Below are 20,993 nucleotides of genomic sequence, written 5' to 3' on the forward strand. Positions count from 1 at the left end.
GCATTGCGCCACTCTATAAATATGACATGAGGATTTCGGCCTCGTTGGGCGACATTAACGTAAAAAATAATGATCTTTATGTGGCACAAAATGGCGCTAGGGCACTATAAATATGTCCCTTAGTGTGTTACCTCGGTACAAAAGATAATCCCCTACTCAGAAGATCAATTTCTTGAGAGGATAAAAAATGTATCAATAGATTAAAGATAGGGAACAAATCACTCTGGGTATTTGCATGGTCTGAGTGTCAGGCAGTGTTAACCCTTCATGAGGGATTATTCCCAAATCCAGGGCAGTCTTTGAAGCAATTATTGTTGGGGAGGACCCCTTTGGTAGAATTTCCGCCAGGTCTGACATTCCCCCCGATTGTCATAATGATAATTCCCTCATCCTCTGCCTCACCGGCGCCCCCAGCTCCTCGCAAAAAAACTGTGGGTTGTGGTGGCTAGGGTAGCCTGATGTAATCCAGACTAGAGCTAGCACCCAGATCTGAGTCCTCAGCAGATGTATTAGAGGCATCTGAATAAGTGACTCACTTATTCATTCTTAAATCTGTCCCAGTTATAACCTCTGGAAGTATTATAGAGATTAGTGTTGTAGAAGTTGTCACTCAAGTAGGGGTAGGTATTTTCTTTGCTATTTTGTTAATGTCTTTTTGGATCTTGTTGATTTTCCGTTTTTCTCAATGGATATTAAATGTGGCTATGGTGGTATTGATCTTAGGGGGTCATTCTAACTTTGGCGGGCGGCGGTCGCTGCCCGCCTGGCGGGAACCGCCAATTGGCCGCTCCGCGGTCAAAAGGCCGCGGGGGCCATTCTGACTTTACCGCTGGGCCGGCGGGCGCCCACCAAGGGAGCGCCTGCCGGCCCAGCGGGAAAGGGCCTGCAACACTGAAGCCGGCTCCGAATGGAGCCGGCGGTGTTGCAGGTGTGCGACGGGTGCAGTTGCACCCGTCGCGCTTTTCACTGTCTGCTAAGCAGACAGTGAAAAGCATACTGGGGCCCTGTTAGGGGGCCCCTGCACTGCCCATGCCAGTGGCATGGGCAGTGCAGGGGCCCCCTGGGGCCCCAGGACACCCGTTTCCGCCATCCTGTTTCTGGCGGTGAAAACCGCCAGAAACAGGCTGGCGGGAAGGGGGTCGGAATCCCCATGGCGGTGCTGCTTGCAGTGCCGCCATGGAGGATTCTCCCAGCCGGGGCTAATCTGGCGGGAAACCGCCGGACCCGGATGGGCGACCGCAGCTGTACCGCCGCGGTCGGAATGACGTGTGAAGCACCGCCAGCCTGTTGGCGGTGCTTCCGTCATTCGCCACCCTGGCGGTCTATGACCGCCAGGGTTGGAATGAGGGCCTTAGTGTCTGCAATTGTGTCGTTTTCAAGAATACGTTTTGCCAACTCGGCAATCTGCTCTAGTTCTTTTCTGCTATGCTCCAAAGCGGTGTTCATCCCAAAAATCATCCAATGTCTTGAGCAAGTGGTAGCCACATTACTAAATTAAGACCGAAACTTCGATCTTCAGTAACAATGGCTGGGGTATTACGGATTTGGAGGCCCGATCTCCGAGTTAATCTTCGAGGTAATCCATGAGCATACATCCATGGAGACAAGTACATATTTGTTTTTTCCTAAGCTTCTCCAATCTGTCTAATAATGCTCGAGATGTATTGGCTGCTGTAGTGACCGAAGTACTAGAAAGGGGAGGAGAACCACTAATGATCTTATTTATATGTTCATCTGAATAATTTGGTGTTTCCCTTCAGGACATACTGTGGTGATAAGTACCACAGACAAAGCCCAATAAGATATGAGTAATTAGACCAAAATGTAGTATATATGCAGAAACCCTTGCAACCAGCCAGTTGCTCCATATAACAGAACAAGCCACTGGGGAAGAGGTAAAGTTAAGACCCTTGTATGATATCTGCAACAATGTCCCAACAGGTATCACTAAAAGAATATAATTAACATCTACTGAATAAGAACACAAAAAGGAAGCTCCAGGTAGATTACTGCATTCATATTATGAAATCAGTAAGCAAGAGAATATATGGCAGCATCAACATCAATCAACAATAAGTGCAGTGAATAAAGAAAGGGTGAACACGTAGTGCTCATGAACCAGTGGCTGTGAACAGCGCATGTGGAACACAAAAAAGAAAAATGGGAGACAGCATATAGGGGAAAAATATGTGATTTTACTACATGAACTTAAGATTTAAAAAATAAATTCATAGAAAATCATGTATTAAATCACAAGCCAGGTTTCGCTTTCAAATGTTAACAGCGTTTCAACAATAATGTGTTGTGAAAGAAAAGAAGAAACTAATTAGGAATAAAGAGAGCAAGGGCCAGAGCAGTGAAGAGGAACAAATGAATACATCTAGAATACACCAACCTGGTTGGTAAAACTAGGAAAAATTGCAGTCCAGCTGATGTGGAGAGAATTATGGATCAGTCAGGTCGGAATAAAACCCCAATATGGCTTAAAGGACCGTTGTGGAGAACAAATGTAATCACACTCCTACTTAGGGATCACGTTGCTCAAAATATCTAAAAGTTGAAAAATACATAGTGTTATATAGTTCTCTAATAATCAGTGCTAACTCACTATAGGAGGGTTGCCTGCATACCTTGTAAGGAGATTGCAGCTTGTGCAGAATGCTGCTGCCCATCTCTTGCTGCCTCTCCCCAAGAGAGCTCACATTCAGCCAGCTTTAAAACCCTATCTTCCTGTGAAAGAACGTGTCAGGTTTAAAGGCCTAGTTCTTACTCATATAGCTTTTTATCATAATGGCCCTCAGTACCTGCCCAACAGGTTTACTCTGTATCAACCGATTAGGTTCACTTGGGTCTTCCAGTTCCTTGCTGATGATCATTCCTAAATTTAGGAGGAACAAATGGGACAGTAGCTCCTATTCCATGAAATGCTCCTATTACATGGAATGCTCTTCCATTAGAACTTAGGGCCACAGAGGATATTTTTTTTTTTTGTAAACTTCTCAAGACGTGGCTTTTTGGATCTGATTGTTAGTTCTTTTATTCGTCTGGGCTAGATGTTACTGTTAGCCCCAGAACACTCCTGGAGCAGCCCTTTATACTGTAAAAATCCCAAAATAAGAGAAAAAATAATAATGTATATACATAAGCATCTACAACACTGTTGAATCCCAAACACTCCAGACACTTCATAATTTTTTTAATATATTTCGCAGGGATTTTTTTTGTATCATTAATGGTGATTTTAGCACAGCTTTTGAACCCTCTCTCTTATCTACGGATTTGACTAGGGCTGAGGATGTATACTGGGGTGTTCCAGAATTAAAGGCCACCGTTAAGATACATCCCCTGTCAAGACCTGCCTAACAATTAGTCAGTATTTTGCTTTCCCATGGCCTATGTGCATACAATGGTCATTCTCCTTTTCGTATTTGTGCAAATCAAACATTCAATAGAGGGTCATACAGAAGAAATATTGATTATATTTTTCTGGATCTAAGATTATACGCTGAAATCTTTGATATTAGCATGGTCTCAAGGAATGAGAGTGACCACAATCCTTTGATCCTCCACCTTAACAACTCTTTGATTAATGGGACATGTGACCCTTCTGAAAACTGATTCAGTAGATTTATCTTTTAATTATAACAGATGGAATGTAAAATGGGAAAATGTATGAAAATATCCATCTGCTACTGCTGCCTTGTGTAAAAGCCTTGTCCCATTTCTCCTCTACTTTAATCAGATTTTGGAGAATGCACCCTCTTTACTCGTAACTCATGTTAAACTCTTTGTAGAGTTTAAAAGGTTCTTTTTTAAAATACTTTGAAAAGACATCCAATAATTGGATAGTTCCCCAAACTTGGTTCAATAGAAATTGCAGAGAGGGTAAAAACACACTTCTCAATGCTATCAAACAAAGGCATACAATTAGTGCCTTAGAGGCTAGGATTGTATACAAAAATACTCTGGATAAACCCAAAGTTGCTTGAGAAAAGAAGAATCTGGGAGGACCTAGTAGGGACCCTTTTTCTTGGGATATCAAAATATTCTGGCATATCCTAGCCCATGGGGATTGGAAACTTCTTATGAAACCAGAAACCTACATCCTGCCCCAAGAGTAGGTCGAGCATTTTAGAGGGTTATAGTCGGCTCCTATTAAGTGAAGCATTTTTGGGGTGTCTGAAAACAACGGCATTGCTGACATTATGTCTCTCCCTTTTGATCAGCACTCCCTCGAGACAGAAATTTCTCTCCCATCAAAGAAGTCGACGGCTAGAACTTTTCATGCTCTTAAATTCTGGATGACAGACAGTAACTTTCTTGGCACTGTGTAGCCCAGAGAGCTGGAAAGGCACACAGACTAAATAGAATTCCCACAGATTTATAGAGTTGGAGCCCTCTGATGGGGTACCTTATATTAACTAATTTTCCAATGCTATTGTCGCTGGAGCCTCTGTTCCAACCAGATAGAAAGGTGCAGAAATAAAACCTATTTACAAGAAGGGTTGCCATAGTACACCAGATAACTACCAGCCATTCAGATTAATTGACAATTTACAGAAGATTTTCTGCAAACAAGTCCCAGATAAACTGACCTGTGGATGTTGAAAAATTATGTTTTTAGACTTTTCCCGGCTGGTTTTAGACCAAGGACTAGGACTTGGGATCAGGTATTTAGTCTGATTATGCTCAGGTGGAAGTCAGTGGATATCAACCAGGATAATCTGTGTGTGACCTTTATAGATTTTAAGACAGCCTTTAATATGATCCCAAGGGGGAAGCTTTACTGGATGTTACACACAAATAATTTCATACAGGCTCATATGGTGAATTAACCAGGAACATACCAGTCAGTAAAGTTATGCATCAGGGCTGCATTCTGGACCCCACTCTTTTTTATTTTTTATAAATGGTTGTTTGGAATATTTGAGAAATTGTCAAAGATTCCCTCACCCTGGCCGGCTTGAAAATCACTGTTTTATTATTTGGGGATGAAACTCTCTTAGCTTACAAAACACCAGGTGGGCTGCAGACTTAATCAGAGAGATTTGCTTCCTTTTGTATTACCAATGTCCTAGGGATCAATGCACATAAAACATAGTTTATGGCTTTAAACCTGCACAAATACTTCAGGGATATGCTAACACTAGGCAACACCTCCTTGGAGAGAGTATCAGATTTTCATTACTATTTTGGTGCCAGGCTCTCAGGTTCTAAGTCCTAGTCTTCCCAAACTGCAAAGAATACGTTCTTGTTAAAAACAAATTCAGTGCCAATATTAAGGTTTGCTAGGCATTCTATTTTCCACCCAGTTTCCCCTGTCTCAAACAGTATGTGTATATATTTATAAAAAAGCTATATATGTATATATATTCCCGATAATGCCACTGAGACAAGACCTATCCTTGAAGCATATTGTCGGACATAATAAAATTAAACTAATTCTTCCATGGCTTTGAATTTGTTCACAGCACACATCCTAGGAAACCCATCAGTGTATAAGATTCAAAGATAAGGGTATATTAGGAGTTTTCTGTCAGCTTTAGGGCTGAGTGCAAATTGTTACAGCTCTCATACCATCCCCAATTTGATAAGAATCATGAAGGAAAGTTTCTGGTTTTGTGAATGGGAGAATACTCAACCGATTACACCATCAGGAAGACTGACAAGTGTTTTCCTGGCAATGCAACAAGAACTGAAATTTGAAGAATGGCTGGACTATAGCTTCCAGATCTCAACCAGAAGCTTGTACATTAAAATTGAGGTTATGCATATTTCCGATAGCCTCTATCAACATTATATGGCAGAGAAAAGGCATTGACTCAAAGCAGTGTCCAACCTGCCACGGGGTTGAGGAAATAGAGGACACTTATTGTTTTTTTGTACTGTCTATGCAAGGCATAGGACACGGTGGATTAAACTGGTTTGTCCTTCGCTGGATGTACGCTATATCCAGGAAGACTTGAGGATCTGTAAATTCGAGACCATCCATTCTCTGTATTGAAACATCTAGAAACTGTTTGGCATATGAGAACTAAACACCTGAAAAGAGTTGGTTACTTTTCCGTTGGAGACCCCATTTGTTCATAACTTCTATAATTCTATCTATGGGATTGCTCATATAGTCTAAGTGGGAGCAAGCACCTGTTCTGTTTAGTACTATAGTGTAACTGTTGGTTTTGTTCTGCCTTTTTAATTATTCTATTTTTCCTAGTATAATGAAAGAGATCCAATTAAACCAGATATATAGTGGCTTGTCCCTTATACCGCTAATGAGGGCTTATGAAGGGAAAATACCCCCTCTAGGGCTTTATGGAGCAGAGGTACTTGCTCTTGATCCTTCTTGCAATTGTGATCTTCTGGAATGGGCCGCCCTCAGGAGGATGAACCAGGGTTTAGGACATAAGAAGGGAATTGAATCCAGTTTCCTGGAATTTGCTGGCGAACTCCAGTCTCCTAAGATGTCTCAATAAGCTATTGAGCAATAGCACAGCTCTAAAGGTTTCTAGATAATGTTAGGAAGAAATGCTTGGTATTGAAAGGATGTGGGAAAGGGAAGTTAGGGCCAGGTTAATAGATTTTGAAAAAATGCATTCTCTTTGGGGAACAATTGAAACTTTGTCCCCTTTCCCCGCTAAACAATCCCAGAGAATCTCTGGGTAAGGTTGGCAGTACTTTGGACCTGGCTTATTTGTGGGAGACACCTTCCATAAACTTCACATTAAATACACTAGGCCAGCACACGGTCTTTCCCAATTTGGGCCCGTACTAGACCCCAGGTTAAGGAATGCAATCTTAAAAGTGAGAGTGGGTGCAGACCAATCTTTTCGAACCTCTAAATGGTTTAATGCTCTCCGGGATAGTAATGGATTTTGCCTGGACTTTCCCTGAAAGTAAAAGGCTCCTTGTCTCACCTACTTATGGACTATTTTTTTTATTTTCCCGTCTGTATCAAGTTTTTAAGCCCTCTATTTTCAAAATAATTAACATTTTCAAGGTTGGACGCAATGAGGCTTCCCTCCGAAATTTGTTATCTTGATGTTGCAGTAGGGCAGTAGGAAATACATTTTATATATTTATTGTGAAGCAGGATTTTAAGGATGGGTTAGGATAAATTGTGCTGATGCATTAGTGATGGATTTTATCCGTTGTGGCAATACGTTAAGTTACTACCAGTTAATGAGCACCTGCTCCTGTTTCACTTAAAAGTGTACTAGCACGTCACAGCAGGAGATATATGTTTAACTGAAGAGTATGGTACTTCTCAGTTGCAAAAGTCTATTTTGGGATAGCGAGCATCTGCCCTTCTACTTTTCCACTTCAAGCACTGAAAAGAACCATGTTGGGTCTCTAATGCAACATTTTGAAAAATACACGGAGCAGAGTTGTGGCATTTCCATAGCAATTTTATACAACGTGGCTACCCATGCCAGAACCTACAGAAAGTCATAATGTCATCAACATGAGTCTGTCTTGTTGGTGATCTGGCTGCAGAGGAGACGCTGGTGTACAAGCACCAAATGATGAATCAGAGGTGGCCTTATCTTTTGCAGTTTCATTCCTCTTAGAAGCCTGAAAGTCTTCTTATCAAGCTAAAAATATGGAACCAGAATTAGGATTCCTACCATTGGCACATACGATGGACGCATGGCAATGATCGGTCTTTTGAGTATTTTATGAGACAGAAGAGCCATTATCTTTATGAGCAGGTGGCTGTCAACCGGGTCCTTCAGTCAGTTTCTTTGAAGGGACAAACGAAAGTTGCCGCTTTTATAATGTTTTATACTGTTGCGTAAGGCAGTGATTTGGACAGAGCAGCTTTGTTGCTGTAAATGCAGTATATCTTGACGGCGTATATAGCGATCGTTTTGAAAAGGACCTCAACATGAGATATCTTGATGTCAAATCAACTCTCACTTCAGACGTGGTTGCCTTTGAGCATCTAGGAATGCCGAAATTGGTGATTTTATTTCTTTTTCTGAAATTGCTCTTGAATGCTCCTTGCTTTTGAGAATAAATTCTTGTATGTTTATGCGATGTATGTTGTCTGGTAGACATGGAACTTTTGTATGGAAGATATAAAAAAAAGCAAGTTAAGCACATATTCGTCCTTTTTTGAGTCATATTTTCCACAAGATGGACAAAAAGTGAAGGCATGTTGGCCTTTTCAAAGGACAGGGGGAAATGTACTATACCCTTTAGAAAATGACAGAAAACTAGGCACCACGTCTCAAGGTGTGCAATTAAATTACATTAATTTCAGTCAAAAAAACAACTAACATCGCATAGGTGGTCATTACCAATCAGGCGGCCGCATGACCGGCAGACTCATAGTGGCGGTCCCACAGCCAACAGGCTGGCGGTGGGACATCCACATTATGACCGTGGCGGAGCCGCCGCGATCGGACAATCAACACCACCAGGCTGCCGCAAGCCGGCAGCCTGACAGTCCCAGTGGTTTCACAACCTTCCGCCCTGGGGATTAGGAGTCCCCATTCACCAGCTTTTCCATGGTGGTTCACACAGCCATGGAAAGGCTAGTGGAATGGGGGAATTGAGGGGCCCCTATGCACAGCCCCATTGTGCATTCCACTGCCTGAATTATGGGCAGCAAAATGCATGACAGGTGCTGCTGCACCCTCTACACCGCCACATTGGTGCCGGCTCTATTAGGAGCTGGCCTCAATGTTAAGGCCCTGTTCACCGCAGGGCCGGCGGGTAGAAACACTGTTTCCGCCTGCCCGCCCTGCGGTGAAGTCCTATTAGGGCCGGCGGGGTTCAGGCCGCACAGGTGGTCTGAGGGCAGGAAGAGTTTGGCGGGCAGCCTCCGCAGCCCACCAAACTCCTAATGAGGGCTATAGTATAAGACAAGAAATGGATGATCCAGACATGGACACTGAAGAACTGTCTCAAAGTTGTTGGAGCTGTGCCTCCTTATATCATGAAGGAGAACCTGGAGCTTTGGAGGCACTGTGTTGTGAGGATCTGCTCATCACCTGCCTGGTATATTTGGCAAAACCTCAGCATGTCCAATTTTATGCACAGGAGTTCAAGGTAGGGCTACTGAGGGAATTCTGTGAAAAGGACAAACGTGAGTTACCTAATCAACCTCAAAACGCTGAATGGAATTACAATAAACTTGGTATGAAACTAGAAATTTACTTAGAATAGAGCCTTTTGGGGTTGGTGAAAATATGTTCATTATTTTTTGTGTTACAAAAAGTGGCGGGTTGGGTCTGAAGTTTAATTTAAGGAACTCTTGTTTTTTTATATGTTGGCCATTCATTTGCTTAATGTTTGTGACCCTGGCTCTTCAGGCCTGAGCTTAAACTTAACTGGACCTGTTAAAAAATGTAAGTAAATCCCACAAACAGGTTCTGCAGTTGCAGAGCGAATTGAGGTACAGGCCCTAAACGATGTATATTTGAGGCACAAGTATGTTCGTATTAGTGATTGGACACTTGCACTGCCAGTTGAGTGCAGTGGACAGCCTAAGAAGACTGCATCCACTCTTTTACCAGCATTATGAACAGACTAACTCATTTAAACTGCCTTCATTCAGTACTTAATTTTTTATTTTAGAAATATTTATAAAATATGCATTTCTAAGAATTTTCTACAGCACAATATATCTTACTTGAAATGTCATTGATCTTTTACTACAATACAAATTATGTAGAATGCAAGTATTTGACCTGTTATCACCTGTATGCATATACAGTAGCTAAATTATCATTTAATTGCATACTTTGTAAAATGCTATCTAATGCCACGTTAAGGGGAGTTAGATTATCACTATCTCTTTTTCTTAACAGGTAATTTTCGTTTGGTCTTTGGTGACATTTGATCCCCCCACATATGGTACATATGTGTATCCTCGATGGGGTATCGCACTTGGCTGGCTCATGATTATTTTTTGCATCATGTGGATTCCTCTCCTTGCCATCATACAAATTGTCAGGAGTGAAGGAACCCTCTGGCAGGTGAGTAGATCACATAACGCTTTCTAGAGAGGACTTAAAAAAGAAGCACCTCTGCTGGAGTTAACATAGCATAAGTCTAACACAGTTCCTTGTTCTAGATACTGTGACCTAATTTGTAATGCAGTGAAATATATGGTTAGCAAAAAGTAACCCTGTCTAAAAATTATTTTTAAATTGGTTGGGACACAGTGATGGATCACCTGTTTCAGGTTAGGATGTGTCATATGTATGCATGTTTTGAGACATACACACATTTGACATACAGTAGTGGATAGGGTTACTTCAATCAATCAATCATTTTTTTTGAATATTAAAAAATATTCATAAAAGTCGTTATCTGACAAAATATCATTATCAAATATATCGTAAGGCCAAAATACTGAGGACCAAAATATCGAGCGGTCGGGGAGGGGATCGTATTAGGTGTTCAAGGCAGGCGCCTCTCTTTGGAGTATGTGTGACTATAAGGGGACTCCCCCCTCCCATAGACCGGGGCAAATAGCCTACCAGGAATAGGACTACCATGGTCAAGCTGCCCACAGGTAGGCCTCCTTTCTTCTCCTCACTAGAGCACCTCTGTAGGAGGTAATCCCCCCTTACCTGAATATTTAATTTAATACAGATATTTAGGGATGCCAGGCCCTGATGAATGCCCCGAGACCTCCTTTGGCTCTCCGAAGCAGGCAGAAACATGTTGACCATGCATCAACAATCATTCTCAGTAGGTGGCCCATCATTTATTTTATCCATACCAGTAGTCACCACGATTAAAGGTGTACCATTAAACAGGTGACTGATTAGGTATTTTTATATTTTCCCTACCACCACTGGATCCCTTGTTTATCCAGATAAATCTAATTTCAGCACTGCCCTCTAGTTCTTTTAACTTTGAGGTTGAGCCCACCCAGGTGGCACTGTCCTACCTGGGTGGGGCTAGGTGGTCAGATGATGAAGCAAGACACTATTATGTGTGTGAGACCACCTAGTCAGTAAAGGAAACTTTCCTTCCCGCCTCACAGTTACCCTTGAAACACCACCAAGTCTCAAACTCTGGGATCCTTGGACTAAGGGCAAGCCCTTTTGCCACTGGTCCCCTCACTACACCCCATACTCCCTGTGTACATGGTTTTATAATAAAGGGGAGACAGTATGGGGCATTGGCTTTGTCTCTGAGCCAAATTCTCCCCCACTCTCTCATTTGTGTTATGGTTTTTATGGCTAACTACATATATGTAGGCAAGAAACCTCCAAACATGTATTCCATCACTACGTTATGATATTCTTTTAATGTAAGTGATGTGGATGTACCATACATTACTTTAACCTGAAGTTGTATATCATAAGTAAAATATCTTAAAAGGAGTCTCTTTATAATCCTTACTATTGCAATCAAGTGGTACCTCATATATGTATATGGTGAAATACCATAGACTGGACATCATCATTTCTCTAAAGCAATTCATATTTTAGTAGTCATTTCATTTTGATTCCATCCTACAATTAGATCCAGTTATTTTATAAGACCCAATGCTTAGGCCAGTATCAAAGCAAGTTTATCATAAGTATCTATTTCTTTTTGCTCATCAACTACACATCACGTACCGTGCTCTCAGTGTTCCAACTGCATGCAGTTTTTGTCATATGTATAACCAGTTACCGGGACACTACACTTCCACTCACACTAAACATAAAAAAAGAGGGCTTCCAAAATGGCAAGAAAGAAGACATATCTCTATGATTAAAAAAAAACCAAAGCAGCCACAGGCAGGCCAATTGTATTGCCATACACTTACTAAGATACATACAGGCAAGTGTCGAAGCAAAAGTACTGTTGTTATTCGTAGCGTTCTCCTGGTTGACTAAGCAGCTTGGGCAGCTTACTATCAGGGTTCTAGATACATATCAAATTTAAAGCAATTATGAACAGTTGCCACAATACCGTGCTACCGGCCACAATAACGTCAATATATGCCACTAATGATATAGATAACAGGAGCTCTTCTTATTATCCACCTATTAAAAGAAGGAAGAAGAGAAAAAGGCTAGTATCAGAACAAATTTACCATAAGTTGGGAAGCTTTCTCTCAGCGTTCTAGCTACACGCTAAATTTAAAGCGTTTATGAAAAGGTGCCATAATAACATGCTACCTGACACAATACGAATAATAAATGCCACTAATGACGTGGACAACAGGAGCTCTCCGTATTATCCACTTCAGAAAATAGAAAAAAGGCTAGTGTCAGAGGAAGTTTACCGTTAAGTATCTGTTTCATCCTGCTCGTCTGCTACATTAGTCGGACAGCGTGCTTCTGGCATTTGCATTGTGTGCCATGTTTGAGGTGTTTATGAGTAGTTGCCGGAATGCTGGGCTTCCACTCACAATAATTATGAAAAAGAAGACTAACCCAAAGGCAGGATAAGTACCATATCACTATAATCTACAGAAGTGTCCAACTCAAAACATATACGCACAAGACAGTTGCATAGTCTTCTACTTTCTAAAATGTGAAAAGAAATTTATTGTGTCGCCATTGTTTCGCCTGTCTGCAAAATAAGTCAGTAAGTAAGCTCTAAGCATTCTACCCACACAATAGCTTTGAAGCATCTGTGAGAAGTTGCCAGGATACCATGCTTCCTCCCATAGTTGGCATAAAAATGGACTTCCCCAATGACTAACTGAGCACCAGGTCTGTGCTATGTCTTACACTGCAGAAGCTTAACCCAGTAGGGAGAAAATTCAACAAAACTAAAAAAGAAGTATCCAGAACCAAAAAACTCAAAGCCAAACCCATCACGTACAATTAAGAAAGTGCAAATATACTGTGTCATATTGCACTCATGATAAACGCCACTAATAACATAAGGAACATGAGCTCCCCTTATCATCCACTTCTTAAAAAAGACATAGACAAAGGCTGTATCAAAGCTAATTAACTGTAAGTACCTATTTCAATTTACCAATCAGTGACAAAAATTGTGCAACGTCCTCTCCATATTTTGTAAAAGTAACCAAACTCAAAGTATTTAGCAAAACAGATAAAGGCTGGTAAGAGCCGCAAAATCTCACAGCCTCAGTTCTATCAATAATGGGTCTTATTAACTCACCACATCTCTATCACTGCATAGATTTGTCTGCATAAATGTTATATACAGCAAATGTCTATTAAAGATGAAAAGTCGGGGGGCATGTCCAAGATGGCGGGGGGGCATGTCCAAGATGGCGGCGCGCTAAGACGTTCCCGCTAGCGCTCCACCGCCTCGACCCAGGAGAGTGCCTTGCGGCCTGTTTGGGGGAAGCCTGGAGGCTCCCCCCGCATTGTGAGGCTCCCTCGGGTGTTTTGTGCCACTCGGCTGCGGTCGGGTCTGGGCTGCGCAGCTCCCGCGGGATGAACTGAGTCCGGCCCCGGAGTCGGGGCGAAGCCGCGGAGCGGCGTGAGGCGCGGCCTGGGCTGCGGGATGGGCCTTTCCCTCAGTGGCCCTTCTAAGCGTGGCGCTGAGGGACTGAGGGCCTAGGGGCTCACCTGGGGCCCCTTGAGAGCTGGAGAGCGCCACGGGACCCGGCGCCTGGTGACTTGAGCGCTCGGAGGGAGAGGGGTGTTCCCTCATGCTCTGTTGGACCGGGGGCTGCAGACGGGGCCTCCTCACCCTGGCGTCTTGGAGTGGGGCCTCGTGAGGAGCGGGGCCCCAGTGGAAGGTAGGGGCCCAGCTGCCTGGCCTCTGGGCGGCTTCAACAACAACAACTGAACTTTTGATAAGCCTGGTCCTGCAGTCCTGCTGAAAAGGCGCCAGGAGCGGATCGTTGCAAGTGGTGGCGGCTGGGAGCTGGACCTGGGTGCGGTCCTGGACAGCGCAGCTTATATTGATCGGCCTCAGATGGTGACCCTGGAGGCCCTGCGGGACTGAGCTGGCGAGGCGTGATCAGGCCGGCGCGCCATGGCGACATCAAAGTCCAAACGCGAGCGCTCAGTGAGGGACATGCTGCAAGGGGCGCGCTTGACACCTGGGACTGTGCGGAGGACTTACCTGAGACGAGGGCCTCGGAGAGTCAGATGGAGACGGATCCAGAGGAGAGTTCTTCCATTACAAAGGGCTTTCTGACCTCCCTCTTTGATTCGCTCCGGGGCGATATCCAAGAGCTGCGCAGGGACATCTCACGGGAGGTGAAGGAGCTACGAGGAGAGGTTACCTCCTTGGGTGAACGTGTATTGCAGCTAAAGGACAGTGAGCTCCCTCGCAGTGGAGAGGTGGCGGGCCTGCAACAGGAGGTAGTCCGCCTCCGAGAGCAACAGGACCTTCTCCAGATGGTGGTCGAAGACTTGGAAAATCGCTTGAGGAGAAAAAATATGCGTATAAGAGGGGCCCCGGTTGGTGCTGAAAAAGAGGACATTGAGGCTATGTGGTGGATCTGTTTCGCTCCTTGCTTGGCACAGACGAGACACAGGAGGTAGTCCAGGACCGGGTACATGGAGTTGGGCGCGCCAGGGGCCCTGGAGACCGCCCCCCAGACATTTTAGCCTGTCTCCACAATTTTGTCCTTAAAGAAAAGATTCTACAGCGGACCGCGACCTCCAGAGGGTACTCTTTCGAGGGCATGAACTCCAGCTATTCCATGACTTATCTGTGCGGACTTTGCAGAGGGGGAGAGAGTTCAGACCGATCACGGATCACTTGAGAGCACACAATGTGTCCTATTCCTGTGGCCATCCGTTCCGCCTGGTCTTCCGCTGGGAGGAGCAGCTCCGGCAGGTGAAATCTGTCATGGAGGCTAGCCGCATCCTGGGCCTTGAGGATATAGGCCAGGAGACGAGCGAGAGGCGGTTCTGCCGGCGGGGGGCCCTCCTCGTTGGCGGAGAAAAGAGAAGAAAATGAAGCTGCAGCACCCGACGGCCTCGGAGCTGAGATCGATAGCGTTTTTTCAGTCAGGCCTTCAGACTCCTTATAAAGGCAATCACCATTTAGATCAAATTCAAATTTTACTGCATTTTTTGAAGAAAAACCTGTAGCACTATGGAAAACGGTTTTGGAGGTGCATCTGACTATGTCAAGAGGAAGTACAGACCTTGCCTTGCTGTCTTCATGATCAGGTACCAGCAAAGGCCGAGGGCACAGGCATTACTACGGTAAATCCAAAATAGCAGAAATACAGTCTTGGCACACAATACTGAATATAGCTTTAGTGGTGAGCATTTATTTCAGTACAGCCAAGAATTATTGTAATGTTTGAAAAATCATCTAACCACATGAACTCAACATTATAAGGTTCAGTTGGCTATTAAGAAATGGCAAACTATGGGGGTAATTTTGGAAAAAGACCACCGAGGGACCGCTGTGCGGAAGACCGCCAGTGGTGGCGGTTTGCCACTCGGCCTATTATGACTGTTGGCAGCTCTCCATCCTTTTTCGGACAGGGAGCCGCCAACAGCCATACTGGCCGGAGGCGGGGAAGTGGAGGTTGCTCCACCTCCATGCCAACAGAACACCGCCCAGCGAATCACGTCCTGTGATTCGCCGTAGCGGTGTTCTGTTGGCGGTGTGGTGTCGGCTGAGCTGCCCCCATGGCTCCTGTCCCCTCCCGGAGGATCGACGGAACAGGAAAGTCGATCGTCCGTTAGGGGAGTGGGGGGGGTGTTGTGTGGGTGCATGGGGGTGTGCGTCTGTGTATGTAGAGGGGGTGTGTGAGTGCGTGTATGCTTGCGGGGGTGTTGCGTGTTTTGGGAATGAGTGCATGTATGTCTGTGGGTATGTCTGTATGGATGTGTGCGTGTATGTTTGTATGTGGGTGTGCGTGTCTGACTGTGTGTGTGGATGTAGGCATGTATGTCAGTGTGTGTGCGTGAAAGTGTGTAGGTGGTGCCTGTGTGCGTGTTGTGTGGGTATGGGTGATGTGATGTTGGGGGTCGGGGTGGAGAGGGGGCCCTGACACCTTTGGGGGGTGGCAGGGGTGGTGGGGGGTGTAGGGGAGGGAGTCGGGGTGGGGGTGGGGGGTGGGGGAGACCCCTATCAATGCCAAGGAAGGAATTCCCTGGCACTGATAGTGCTTACCACCATGGATTTCATGGCGGTTCAAACCGCAGGAAGTCTGCGGCGGTAAGCCGGGTCAAAATACCGCCGGCGATATAGTGATGGCCGCTGGGCTGGAGGCAGGTCTCCAGCCCGGCGGTTGTCTCCGCCCTGGCGGGCGGAACGGAGAACCGGCGGATGACCATGGCGGTAACCGCCATGGTCATAATACTACAAAGAAAGACCACCAGCCTGTTGGCGGTCTTACCGCCGCTTCTCTGCCTTCCGCCAGGGTCATAATGACCCCTAAGACTTTAAAAAAGACTTGTCTGATGGAGTTTTTAAAACACAAGTCAGGGCTTGGGATAAGTTAATTGCTATTAATCACTGACACCAAGCGAATAAAGTTGAAATCATTCAGATTTATTTTCTTGAATTTCCAATAGCTTTATTACCTTTATTTCTTGTGAATGATCAGGGGAAAATCTGTCCGTTTCCCTGGATCTTGGAGACTGTCTTCAACATATTTCCCATGATAGAGATATATCCTTTGCTCAGGCACTTCTGAACTCTTGAAATAAGTCTGCGCCTAAGATGCAGAGCGGAACAGTATTTGCCAATGACAAAAAAAAACCTGCACTACTCTTTCTCCCATTTTATCTTATCAGTAATTATGTACATTCAGCACCAGAAAGGAAGAAATGGCAAGAGCACGGACCCAATGTTATATGAATGAGGAGATTCATTTTGTTGAGTGATAATACTTGATGAAATTACTGAAAAGCTTTACAATAAACCCAAAGTTAACTACGTGCATTGTGATCTGTTGCCACCTTGGGCAACACGAGATAGGGACATTTAGACTAGTATAAAATAAAAAATAAATGAGAAACCCTACACTCACTCAGCAAACACACCACTGAAATTGGGATCTCCTCAGCAGCAGTGCGCCAGACCTCCTCCCCCTCAAGGGAACCTGGCTTCACTCAGCGTCAACTCCTGATATTGCACTGGCCATCCTGGCAGGCTACAGGATTGCATGTCAAGACTGCCTTCCCAAACCAGGAGGAGGATTCACAATATTTGACAAAGACACCATCAAATGTGCCACATCCACAGATATCAACACCCCTTAATGGAAAACAAGCACCTATGTTTGCAAACAATAGCTTTGCCTTGAAAGGAACCCTGGCAGACAGACCACTTGGACCATGAACCAACTTCAGCAATGTCATCCCATACTTTATCTCTCCCTTCACTTCCAACTCCAAGGAATTCATTCATAGGACCCAGTTTGTCAAAGGCATAACACCAATCGCAGGACACACTCTAGGTCCAGTCTCTGTCACCAGCAAGGAAGTCAAGCACAGCTCCCCCTCGCCACTCACAAGGACTGACTATTCCAAAAACGCTTCCAAATCTCCACATCACAAATCAACACACCCACCGGCATCAACCTGCCCAGCTGGAACAATAACAAAATAATAGAGGTGAACTGGTGCAACACCCTCAAAACAGACCAACCCAACACTACTGACAACCCAGACAAAGACATCACCAATTTCAACCAATGGATCAAGAACTGTGCATTCTCACTTGCTCCCTCAAACTTAACTAAGAACAAACAACAAACAGGCTAGCTGGGTTGCAGACGTCATCTGTGAATCCAAAAGCTACTGCAAACTGCCAGAAAGAAAATGGAGATCCAACTACAATGGCACTGCCATAAAGACCTACAAGGCTTTATTGAGGCACTATCTAGAGAATAGCCCTAACTGAACATATAGAAGCAAGCTTCAACAGCTACAAAGAAATCTTCACAATCATCAAGGAGTGTACTACTCCAGAGGCCCCAACACCATACCAGTAACCCTCTTTGAAAATCTACCCAACTTCTTTCAACGCAAAATCCTTTAAATTATTTACAGCAATTTCGAACAACAACCTAACTCTAAGGGTCCTATCACCAAACTGTCAGGTTGAAGTGCCAAATGCCCGCCTATGCGGCCGCAAACCCACCAGCCGCATTTCAACATCCCTGCTGGGCTGTAAAATTGCAGCCAGCTCTTAATGGAGCCGGGGGCAATGTGGCGGTGCGGCAGGTGCAGCAGCACCCGTCGCGCTTTCCACTGTCTGCCAAGCAGACAGTGGAAAGCATGATGGGGCTGTGCATTGGGGCCCCTGCACTGCCCATGCCAAGTGCGTGGGCAGTGCAGGGGTCTCCAGGGGCCATGTAAGTCCCCTTACCACACCACCATGGACAGGCTGGCGGTAAGGGGAGTCAAAATCCCCAGGGCAGCGCAACTGTCGGGACCTCCAAGGTGGTAAACCGCCGGTCCTGGCGGTGTGACCGCAGTGATACTGCTGCGGTCAAAATGTGGCATTTCGCACCACCAGCCTGTTGGCGGTACAAACCCCACTTTAACCCTGGCGGTCGGTGACCGCCAGGGTTGAAATGAGGCCCTATATTTAGTGTTAGCCCTCAATACTTTTGGTCCAATGTGCTCTCACATGCCTTGCCATGGCACACCACCATTCAGAAAAGATGAGTCTTGAATAGTCACACTTCACCGTTCAGAAATCTTTTATTCTTCCATGATTGAGGAAAATAAACAAGGATCAGCTAGTCCCATGCAACAACAGCTGACACGTGTTTTGTCAAATTGACTTCGCTTCCAGCCTCTGGTTTGTGAGAGATGAAAAGGTAGAGCATCATCATAGCTACTCATTATCTTCGTGTTTGGCTACAGCACAAACGTGTGGATCCTGCCCTGATGCTACTGTTTAGCTTTGTGGGCCTTAAGCTTGATGCCTCTCTAAATGCTTGTCTTAGTCCTTACAGTAGTGATGTCAAGCCACATGAGCTCCTTATGACTTCAAGCTCTTTGCCCCTCTTTCCCGAGTTCAGCTCACCATCAGTGCTCCAATACAGCCCACTCTCTGCATGGCAATGTTCTCTTTTGGCTTTGGTGGCTTCTTGCAATCTCTATGTTGGACTGTTACCACTTAGGATCCAGCACCACAAGGCCGATCTTCATGGGCCCAAACAGTTCCACTCAAGGACCCCTCCTTCACCTGCTGCCCTTCTAGTTATGGAGGCACACAGCCATTCAAGATCCTTCGACTCAGGCACTGCTGCCCAACAGTTGGTCGTGTCAGGCCCAACCAACACAGTTTCTCTCGTGTGAGGGGCCCCTCCTCCTTCTTCCTACCTGTGCCCAGTACCTTAACTACAGCACAGCGCACAAGGAGTGCAAACTTCAGGCCCTCTGTGTGTGATCCTTTGTGTGCTTTATGCGGCAGTGCCAGTCACAAGGAACCTTTCTGTGACTTAGGTACAAGTTGCACCCTTCTGCATGCGTGAGCTCCTCTCCTGCATTTGGGCATGCACAGTCTATGATGTGCCACAGCAAGATTTCAGTCTTTGAGTCCAGCAGCTGAGCACTTTTCCCTATCTGCCTGGAAGTGTTCCTAGAGGATCATGGGTCTAACGCTGCTCTTGTGAAGCCCACCTTCACTACTATTCTACTTGGGCCGTGCAGCAAATCAGGCCTTCCAAAGCAGGTGTTGGCTACAGTGCCAGTCTTTATTTGAATCATCCACTATCTCAAAATTGCCAATACCAGTGTCCATTTGTCAGTTCCCGCCACAGGTGTTATTTGTATCATGTACAGCAGTGCCCTTTCCCAGAGGCCACTGCAAGCCCCAGGCTTGGACTGCACCCCAGCTATAGCTTCAAGTTGGTTGCAGTATGTAGTACGTTCCCCCAGGGTCACAATGTCCCAGTCCTGCCACCGAAACCAGCACCCAGTCACACAGTGATCTATGCAGTTCAGACGTGGGCTCTGCCCTCGCCTGCTATCTTGTATTTCTGCTCCTGTGTCCCGTATTAACTCAGGCAATCCCCTGCACTCTGGAACTCCAGCGGTATCTTCATCATCGGTAAGTAAGTCTATTGTCAGATGTTAATGGCTTATAATTGCAGCCGTCCGGGTGGGAGCATCCTGAGCTGCTCTACTCTATGCACGCCCAAGCCACAGGCCCCTAAACATTGTGTGCCCTAATGTGGAATTTGGATGCTTCTCAAATAAGGCATTAAGGGGGTCATTTTGACCCCCGTGGTAAAAACCGCCTACCACCGTGGTGATGGCCACCAAAAGACCGTTGCCGCAGCCACCAGCCGTCTGCCGTATTATTGACCACAGCTGGAGTTCCGCTAGAAGGATGGTGGAAATTCGGCAGTGGCCATGCCAGCGGATGGCGGTAAGGTGGTGCCACACCAGTAGACCACCACCGACCATATTGTGACACATGATACGGCCTGGCGGTGTTTTGCTGGCGGATGCTGCTGCTGGCAGCAGCGCCCGTCCCGTCTCCTGCCAGAGGACCCCCTGACAACAGGTAAGTAGGGTGCTACGACAGGGGAGGGGGGCAGGGGCGTTGTGTGTGTGGGGGGTGTATGTCTGTGTGTGCATGTATGCTCGTGTGTGTTGTGTGTTGCATGTGTGTGCATGTATGGATGTGTGAGTGTGTGTATGTTGTGTTGTGTGAATGTGTGCACGCTTGTATCTATGTAAGTGTGTGTGGATGTGTGTGTGAATGGATATATGCATGCATGGATGAATGTGGGAATGAGTGTGTGTATGCGTGTGTGCATGTGTAAATTTAGGTGCGTGTATGAAGGTGGGGTTCTGGGGAGGAAGAGGAGGGAGGAGTATCTGTGGAGGGGGCGAGGAAGACCCCTATCAGTGACAGAGAAGAAATTCCCTGTCACTGATAGCGCCTACCGCCATGGTGTTCGAGGCGGTAAGGTTACCACGAAAACCATGGCGGCAGGCGGGGTCATAATCCCGCAGGTGGGCAAGTGACGGCTGTGGCGGTCGGTGTGGTACATTGGCGGTTTGGCTTAAGCCAAACCGCCAATGTCTTAATATGGAGAAAAGTGCCTCCAGCCTGTTAGCAGTACTTTCCTCCATATTAACGCCGTCCGCTGAGGTCATAATGATCCC

General features: G+C 45.6%; 1 protein-coding gene across 1 annotated transcript in view; it reads left to right on the forward strand.

The window, feature by feature from the left end:
- Window positions 1-20,993, forward strand: part of LOC138264485 (sodium- and chloride-dependent neutral and basic amino acid transporter B(0+)-like) — a 385,904-nt gene that overhangs the window by 363,761 nt on the left and 1,150 nt on the right. The window contains exon 13 of the mRNA XM_069212546.1: window positions 9,816-9,983. Coding sequence (XP_069068647.1) covers window positions 9,816-9,983 — 168 coding nt within the window. The remainder of the gene's footprint in view (window positions 1-9,815; window positions 9,984-20,993) is intronic.

Source organism: Pleurodeles waltl, chromosome 2_1 (genome assembly GCF_031143425.1).
Source record: "Pleurodeles waltl isolate 20211129_DDA chromosome 2_1, aPleWal1.hap1.20221129, whole genome shotgun sequence".
Taxonomy (NCBI): Eukaryota; Metazoa; Chordata; class Amphibia; order Caudata; family Salamandridae; genus Pleurodeles; species Pleurodeles waltl.